The 8,778-nt window shown below is 34.1% G+C and overlaps 2 protein-coding genes across 2 annotated transcripts; both read right to left on the reverse strand.

Moving 5' to 3' along the window:
• Window positions 1–2,291: 2,291 nt before the first annotated feature.
• LOC110715687 lies at window positions 2,292–4,357 on the reverse strand. The gene is made up of 6 exons (XM_021894293.1): window positions 4,028–4,357; window positions 3,795–3,921; window positions 3,608–3,700; window positions 3,139–3,266; window positions 2,709–3,059; window positions 2,292–2,507 (listed from the first exon to the last, which is right to left on the reverse strand). The coding sequence occupies exons 1-5, from the start codon at window positions 4,333–4,335 to the stop codon at window positions 2,714–2,716; spliced, it is 1,002 nt and encodes a 333-aa protein (XP_021749985.1). The 5' UTR covers window positions 4,336–4,357; the 3' UTR covers window positions 2,292–2,507; window positions 2,709–2,713.
• Window positions 4,358–4,912: 555 nt separating this feature from the next.
• LOC110715686 lies at window positions 4,913–7,813 on the reverse strand. Its single transcript, XM_021894291.1, has 2 exons — window positions 7,546–7,813; window positions 4,913–6,336 (listed from the first exon to the last, which is right to left on the reverse strand). Exon 2 carries the CDS (start codon window positions 6,333–6,335, stop codon window positions 4,935–4,937), a length of 1,401 nt encoding a protein of 466 aa, XP_021749983.1. The 5' UTR covers window position 6,336; window positions 7,546–7,813; the 3' UTR covers window positions 4,913–4,934.
• Between the last annotated feature and the right edge of the window lie 965 nt (window positions 7,814–8,778).

Genomic DNA, 8,778 nt, shown 5'->3' on the forward strand with positions numbered 1-8,778 from the left:
ATTAATATGTACATGTTCTTTTTATTTATTTTTGGGTGAAAATTATATACATATTCTATCAATATATGGAATTATGGGTATGCTTCATTTGTCCATAATGCATGTATGACCTTTGTTTTGTTAAGTTCTACCCTTTTATTATTCATAAGGTTAAAGCAACTTTTTTTTCATTTTTAATTTTTAATTTTTAGAAAGATTAGGGAACGATGTTGCGAGAAGATAGACATTCCTAATGCTGCAGTGCATTTTACCTTTAGAAAAAAAAAACCCTGTTTCATTGTGATAAAAGCACAAAAAACCAAATCTTGCAAAAAATTAAAAGTTATTTTCATATATTTCAATTCATAAATGATGAAAATACAATCCCTACCAGGCCATATATATATATATATGAACCAAAGGAAAGGAAATAAAACAAATTAAAGGAAAAGTCAATCTCAGATCAAACAACAACCAGCAGGCAGCAGCAATTATATACTTTGTATACTGCTTTGCTTGGCCACTCATGAAGATATTGCTCTGACCCCTTTGTGAAAAGCAATTTTTTTAGGAAATTTTGTGAAAAACTACCTATTATACTCCAGAATTTGCGAGAAGATAGATGTTCCTAATTTTAGAAAGATTAGGGTACGATATTGCGAGAAGATAGATGCTCCTAATTTTGCAGTGTGTATTATCTGTAAATTATTTTTGGGTACTTATAGTGATACAAGTACAAAAAACCAATTTAGTGATGCAAAAAATTGAAAATTATTTCATATATTTGAATTCATTAATGATGAAAAATACAATCCCAACCAGGCCACATATATATTAAACATATGAACCAAAAGAAAGGAAACAAGACAAATCAAAGGAAAAGTGAATCTCAAACAACAACCAATTAAGGAAATTAAAAAAGAATGTGTAACAGAAGCTACACATAGCACACGATAATAATGAGCTCAACACCCGGCCTCAGCTTGTTGAGTGCATTGTAGAGTTAGTAAACATATGATCATATATATAGTGTATGATCATATATATACGATGACATTTACAGGCATTGGTAAACTTCGGGTGAAATTGAAACTTGAACGCAATCTAGGCCAGTGCCACTGCAGCATTCAAAAACACCAGGGGTACATTCATGTCCACTATGGGCTTCACAAGTGCCCTCTTTGCATTTTTTACCAGATGCAAGTTGGACACAATTTAAGCCAGTGCAACAATCAAAAAAGTTGGGATAACACTCATGGTCGTGGTGATCCTCACATGTGGTATCATCTTTACATTTGTACACATTGGTTGCAACTTGAACGCAATGCAAGTTTGGATTGGTTGAGCAACATAATTCGTTAGGATTGGTACATGGATCATCATATGCTGCTGGACACGCGCCTTCTCCCGTATGAATTTGCAGCATCATCACTATATATATAACATAAAAATAATTAGTAGTCATCATACAAATTAAATTACTACGTATTGAATGAATGAAGTGAAGAATGAAATACCTAATGCGAAAGTGGCAAGGGTAGCTAGCATCATTCTTTTCGAGAATGCCTTGTTCTCCATTTTTGGTAACTAACTTTGATTATATTATCAAAACTGTTTTTTTTTTGTGATGTATGTACTCCAATACTATACAAAGAGAGAATTCTTGTTTTGTGAGTTTCCTAGATATGTTTCTTGTTATTTATAGGAACTTTCTATTATTATTTTTTTCTAATACGTACTCAATGAAAGGTTCGTACTATCACTACAAGATATTATATCAAAGAGGGCAATTTAAATCGCCCTCTTAGGTTCAAATTTCGCCCTATTAGGCAAAGAGGGCGATTTTAAAATCGCCCCCAAGTCGCCCTATTAGCTTTGTCCTATTAGCTTCAAAGGGCATACAAATTTTTCGCCCTCTTTGTTAAATATCAAAGAAGGCAAAATTTTTCGCCCTCTTTGATCAAAATCAAGTAGGGCAAAAATTTCGCCCTCTTAGATCAAAATTAAATAGGGCAAAAATTTCGCCCTCTTTGATCAAGATCAAATAGGACAATAATTTTGCCCTCTTTAATTGAATCAAGCAAGACGAAATGTTTCTTTGCCCTCTGAAAACAACTCAAACAAGTCAGTTGATATTGCCCTCCTTGCTCAAATTTCGCCCTGTTTGATCAAATTTTAAAGGGCAAAACCAAAGTCACCCTCTTTGTTCAATTTTTAGTTTTTAAAAAAAAATAATTCTAGGAGTATTAACAAAAGTATTTAATTGCCTCAAAAAAAAAAAACGAAAGTATTTAATAATTCTAGGACATTAGTTAATATAAATTCTAATTTTGTCATTATATATTCTAATTTTGTCATTATATATACAAAAGTATTAACCAAGTTTTCCAAAAAGCAATTATTTAATAATTCTAGGACATCTTTTCATCCTTGCATCTTCAAGCATCCCCTTTTTCCATCCAAGAAATGCAACCAGCCTTTGGTGTCCTCCATCCCCAAAACATCAGCACACTGACTTGATCCCCTAACTGCAAACATGACAGAAACAAGCTGAATGTAAATTAATATAAGAATATATTAGTAGCAATGTAGGAACTTGATGATGAATAATGACTATGATTACTATAAGAGGCAACTACTCGGAGCTAAAAAAAATCAGACCACACTTGATATGATACAAAAACACCCAAATATCAAAGTAGAAAAAGATACTTTGTATAAAATATTACCTTTATCAAGAATCAAGGCCAATCTTCTCCATGATTAACCGAAGCTTTTGTTCTAGGTCTTCTTGTTTCTTCTTAGACGCTTCCAATTCAGCTCGCATAATATTATTTTCATTTTGTAGTTTTTCAACATTTTGTTCCAGCTCAGCTCTTCCTATCTTTCCATCTTTAGATGACACCGGGTGCCCTTTGCCTAAACCTCGGGCATAACCTGAACGATGTCCAAGAACCTTCACATAAGCTTCTTCAAGAGTAAGATTATCAACCCCCTTTTCACCAATTTCCTTCTCATGCAACTCCTTTAATTCCTTGAACTTCTCCTCGGCTTCATCGTCAAACTTCCCATTTTTATGCCTTACAAGATAAAACAAAGTCAGAATTTTAGTATAAAGAAAAATGAAGTGTTCGTGCATTAGACAAATATTCAATATACCTCTTTGACTTTTCCCATAACTTTAAATACATGGGATCATCTTTAGCTTGGGATGAGGTGACGTTTGAACTAGAACCATTAATTTCGGTGACCTCATTCTCATTTTCACAAGCTTGCGCCTCAAGTTCCTTTCAAATCATATACATACACTTATTAATTTCTGTTTTCTGATACAATCTGAAACTGCTTAACTCTACAACATCAAACTACCTAGATTACAAACTACCTAGATTTACTTTGACTATTTTCATAATTTATTTAGGAGTGTCATGCATAAGAGCAACAACTTATACTCACCAATTCATAAATTAGTCTAGCTGTAATGCGGTACATCAGTAAGATCAAGTCAGCAGAGTTTCAGAGTCACAGCAGCTAAGACAGAGACAAATTCAGCCAAGAACAGATTCAGCTAAGACAGATTCAGCTAAGACAAAGACAGAGACAGACATTAACAATAACTTATACTCACCAATTCATAAATTATGCGAGCTGTTGATTTCGCACCACATGCCGACTTGATCTTCTTTGCAAGAGCATTTGCCCGATTCTTCTCGCTCCTTTCCTACAGATTACAAAACAACATATAGGATTAGTAAAGGGGAAGAAAACAATCTTCTTTGCAGAATTCTGATTACAAGAGCATTCCCATAACTTACCTTTTGTTTAGGAGAGCTCCAATAGTTATAAACAAGCCACTTCCATTGTTCAAGTTTTATTGAAGGTGGGCAAGCATGCTCCGCCTCTAATAAAGATTTGCGATTTGAAAAATAGTCGGCCTTCAACCTTTCAAATCACATATTAATGTACATTTCCCTACGAGAAAAAACCTTATTAAATGATGCCACAAATTAAACAATCACATATTAATGTAGATGAGCTATAAGATTACCTTTCAAATCGATATTGCCAACGATATTGCACTGGCCCAGCAAGCTTGGCCTCAGTAGCCAAGTGGATTGGGAGGTGAACCATAATATCAAAGAACGATGGAACAAACACCTTTTCAAGCTTACAAAGAGTTATTGCAATACTCTTTTCCAATCGCTCCAACACATCAATTTTTAGAGTTTTGGAGCACAATTGCTTAAAAAACAAGCTTAGCTCAACCAAAGGTTCTAACACTTGCTTAGGCAAAATGCCTTGAAATGCCGGTGTAAGCAAATCTTGCATAAAAACATGACAATCATGGCTCTTCATGTTCGAGATTTTTCCATCTTCTACACTTGCACATCAAGCTATGTTAGAAGAGTAACCATCTGGCACTTTAACCTTAGACAACCACTCCGATACTCTACGCCTCTCAAGCAATGTCAATTGATAAGGAGCTCTAGGAATGGCATATTTATCACCTATCTTGATAGGTCTCAATTTCTCATGCATGTTCAACTTCAACAAATCCTTTCGTACGTTCAAAGTGTCCTTTGTCTTATTAGGAATATCAAGTACAGTTGCTAAGATACTATCACAAATATTTTTTTCAATATGCATCACATCTAAGTTATGCCTTACCAAAAGCTTACTCCAATAAGGGAGTCTAAAGAAGGTACTAAACTTCTTCCATTGGCCAAACAAGTATCTTTTGGTTCTCTTTCTCTTCTTCCCAAATATCACATTCGGAACACCATCAAAGGCTTCTACTATCTCATCCCTCGACAAAGGGATAGGAGGTGGTCGTCTTTCTGTTTCTCCATTGAATGATTTTCTATCCATTCTCCATCTATGATCGAGATCCAAGAATCTACGATTAGCATCAAAGAATTCTTTCTTTCCAAGCTTCAATCTCTTGTGTGAGGTATCTATGTGACATGATGGACAAGCAAGTTTACCACAAGTATCCAACCACACAAATTTCCATAAGCAGGAAAATCACTCATTGTCCACAATAGGGTTGCCTTCATTGTAAAGTTTTGGCGACTATGTGAATCATAAGTTTTCACCCCAACTTCCCATAGTTCTTGAAGTTCATCAATCAATGGTTCTAAGAACACATCAATATCCATTCCAGGAGACTTGGGACCAGGAATTAGGAGTGACAACATGATGTATGGACTTGTCATGCACATCCATGGTGGAAGATTGTATGGCACCAAAAACACTGGCCAAATGCTGTAATTAGCGCCAAAATGTCCACCGGGATTGAAACCATCAGTCGAAAGACCTAATCTCACATTACGTGGATCGATTGAAAACTCTGGAAATGATTCATCAAGCTTCTTCCATGCCATTGAATCGGATGGGTGTCTTAATATGTTGTCATCAAGTTGTTGCCTCTCTTTATGCCATCGCATGTGCTTTGCAATTTTCGATGACATGAAAAGCCTTTGAAGCCTTGGCACTAAAGGAAAATGGCGTAGAACCATACGAGGTACCTTAGGCATTCTTTGTGAGGCCCCTTGAGATTCCGAGAAGGTAACACTATCATCAAATTCACTGCTACCTTCCTTCCATCTTGACTCCTCACAAATAGGGCATGAATCAGCATTTTCATACTCTTTTCTATAAAGTATGCAATGATTGACACAAGCATGAATCTTCACATAATTCAACCCAAGGTCTTTTGTGTACTTCTTGGCTTCATAAGAGCTTTTTGGAAAGTTTGGGTCATAATTAAAGGCCTTTTGTAATGCACTTAGGAGCCCACTAAATGATTTCTCACTCCAACCCCCACTAACCTTAAGGTGTAAGAGAGTTACAATGAATTCAAGCCTTGAAAATGTTTTACAACCCGAAAATAGCTCTTCTTCTGCATCTTTCATCAATTTATAAAACTTATTGGGAATCTCAGAACAATCTCCACCCCCTTCATCCCCATCGTGCTCCTCCCGCACTACATTTGTCGCATCATGTACCAAAGAAGTCATCTCTTCTGATACAAGAGGATCTTCATCATATAACTCATCACCTTCCTCCTCGGACATCTCCATCTCACCGATGTCAAGGGATTGTTCCTCTCCATGGAATACCCATGGATTGTAATCAGGGTCTATTCCCACTCGAAGAAGATGAACACACATTGTCGATCGGTCATGGTCAAAGTAATTTCGACAATTCAAACAAGGACACCTCTTCTTATCCCCAGAATTAGGGTTAGTGTCCTTGAAAGCAAAATCAAGAAAGTATTTAACACCATTTCGGTAACTTGGTTGAAGCCTACCTTTCAACCCTTGAACATTCATCCAACTTCTATCATTATCCATTCTATATTACATAAAACAATATATAAGTTGATACAAGGGATGGGTGGAATAAAACGCAACATTATAGCAACATAAATAAGTTGACCAATAGTCTAATGAAACAAAAGTACAAATTGACATAAAAATTTCCACATATGGACATTATGCTACTGAAACTGGACATACACAATTAAGCATAATAAAGTACAAGCATAATAGCCATAGAAACCATCTCTAACTGAATCATTTTATTTGTCCATGTTAATAATAGAAAAAAGTGTGAAAGTCCTCCCAAAAGCCAAGGCAATAACATTCTTTATATATACAAGTTAGACATCTGGATCTTACTAGCTAAATAATGGAACCAATAAATTTGTATATTATAAGTTCATAAGTAGACAAAATAGTTATAAAATTATATGAATAGATATGATAATATACTAGTTATTGGGGTAATTGGCATGTAGCAGACTATCTAGCAGTTGACTAATGCAACCTAATTCTCCTGAATTGATAAAGTAGCAACTCATCAAAGGGCGTATATAATTAGATTAAAAGGGACTATTTTAAGTAAGAGTGTTTTAATCAAATTAAGCATAAAAGTCATAAAGTACAAGTATCCTTAAGTCACACCAAGAATCCATCTCTAACCGAATCATTTTATTTGTCCCATAACATAATCTGAACATAAATATCAAATGTCTGAGTAAACTAATTCAATCATCAATGATATTCCATACTATTAGTAATCATCTATCACATAAACTGCATTTATTCTTAACTTGCTTCATAGTAATCATCAACAAATTGGCAAAAGAATATTACCTCACTGGCTCACTACTAGCTAGTATAATACTATCAGATAGAGTTATCAATTATCACAATTCATAGTAATCAAAACAAATTACAATTATCCCAATTCACAGTAATCAATAGCTCATACGATCAATTAAGCAATTAAATCGATAAACCACTGATAAAATACGAATAATTCTGATTTGCTTCTCCATAATCTATCTGACATTACTAGCATAAATAACAACTCCCAAAAACTTGCAGAATCGACAAATTGACAAAAAAAATTGACAAAAAAAATTGACAAATGTAGAGCAATACTAACATGCAGGAACAAATTGACAAAAAAAATCAACAAATTAAGAGCAAGGATTTCGTGAACAACAAATTCGTACAAATCAAAAGCTTAATCACATAGTTTTGAGCCAAAATTTACCAAAATTTTGCGACACAATTAGAGCGAAATCGAGCAATGATTTGGAACGAAATCTGACTTGCAATCTGACCGACTTCGAGCAATGAATCTGAACCTTAAGAGCAAGGATTAGGAGTGAAGAATTAGAGCGAAGAATTAGGTAGAAAAAATAGAGCGAAGAATCATAGATTAGCGATTTGCGATTTAGGGTTCATGCATATTTTGGGGAAAAACCTTTGTTTAAACAAACGTTTATATTTTCTTAAACGTTTAATTTCTTATGTCCTTTTGTTTTAATAGAGAAAAACCTTTGTTTTATTTTGTTAAAATGTTTATTGACCAACGAGGGCAAAAAAGAAATTCGCCCTTTTTGCTATTGACCAACGAGGGCGAAAATGGAATTCGCCCTGTTTGTTTGAAATACAAAGACGAAAGTAACATTCGCCCTGTTTGTTTCTTTTTTGTTTTGTAAAATAGCCAAAACGTTTACTTTGTTGATTTGTTTTATTGAACAACGAGGGCGAAAATGAAATTCGCCCTCTTTGCTCTATTATAGAGGACGATTTTGTGAATTCGCCCTCTTAGCTCTATTATAGAGGACGAAAAATTAATTCGCCCTGTTTTCTTCGAAGTACAAAGACGAAAGTAACATTCGCCCTCTTTGTTCTGTAATAAAAGGGCAATTATTATTTCGCCCTCCTTGATAGAAAATAACAAGGCAAAATTAAACTCGCCCTCCTTGATCAATGTATATCGCCCTCTTTGATCTTTTTTCTTGTAGTGTATGTCGCCACCATGTGTTATACATATTTCTTTATATTATTCCATTCACTTATTTCTATAGAATATATGTATTATACATTTATATTTTGGATATACTCTTGATCTAGTCTGTATATATTATTATATCAATACATAACATGTGTTTGGTTTCATTTTGTTGACATAAAATGTTGCTACAATGATGATATATAATACCATAAATAAATAAATTGGTAGTTGCTTTGACTTTTTTAAATTCGTCATTTAGTCCAAGTTGCAATAAGTAAGAAGGATACTGAGCAATTAGGCCCCTCACTTCACTTTATTTTTGATGAATTGAAATTATTTTTATTGAACTAAAATTATTTTTATTAAGTTGAAACTATTTTTGCGCAACCTAAATTATTTTAGCTGAATGAAAATAATTTACTAAACTGAAATTAATTACTTTTGCTAAACTGAATTTTTAAACTGATTTTCGATTATTTTTTC

The sequence above is a fragment of the Chenopodium quinoa genome, unplaced genomic scaffold (assembly GCF_001683475.1).
Source record: "Chenopodium quinoa cultivar QQ74 unplaced genomic scaffold, ASM168347v1, whole genome shotgun sequence".
NCBI lineage: Eukaryota > Viridiplantae > Streptophyta > Magnoliopsida > Caryophyllales > Amaranthaceae > Chenopodium > Chenopodium quinoa.

What these genes read in the sequence shown, in the direction of transcription:
- LOC110715687 (XM_021894293.1), bottom strand. Translation starts at nt 4,335, where the DNA reads ATGAAGAGCCATGATTGTCATGTTTTTATGCAAGATTTGCTTACACCG. An exon ending in GGAGCTCTCCTAAACAAAAG is followed by an intron (nt 3,701 to 3,794) that starts GTAAGTTATGGG and finishes TGTAATCTGTAG; the next exon opens with GAAAGGAGCGAGAAGAATCG. An exon ending in CTCGCATAATTTATGAATTG is followed by an intron (nt 3,267 to 3,607) that starts GTGAGTATAAGT and finishes ATGATTTGAAAG; the next exon opens with GAACTTGAGGCGCAAGCTTG.
- LOC110715686 (XM_021894291.1), bottom strand. Translation starts at nt 6,335, where the DNA reads ATGGATAATGATAGAAGTTGGATGAATGTTCAAGGGTTGAAAGGTAGG.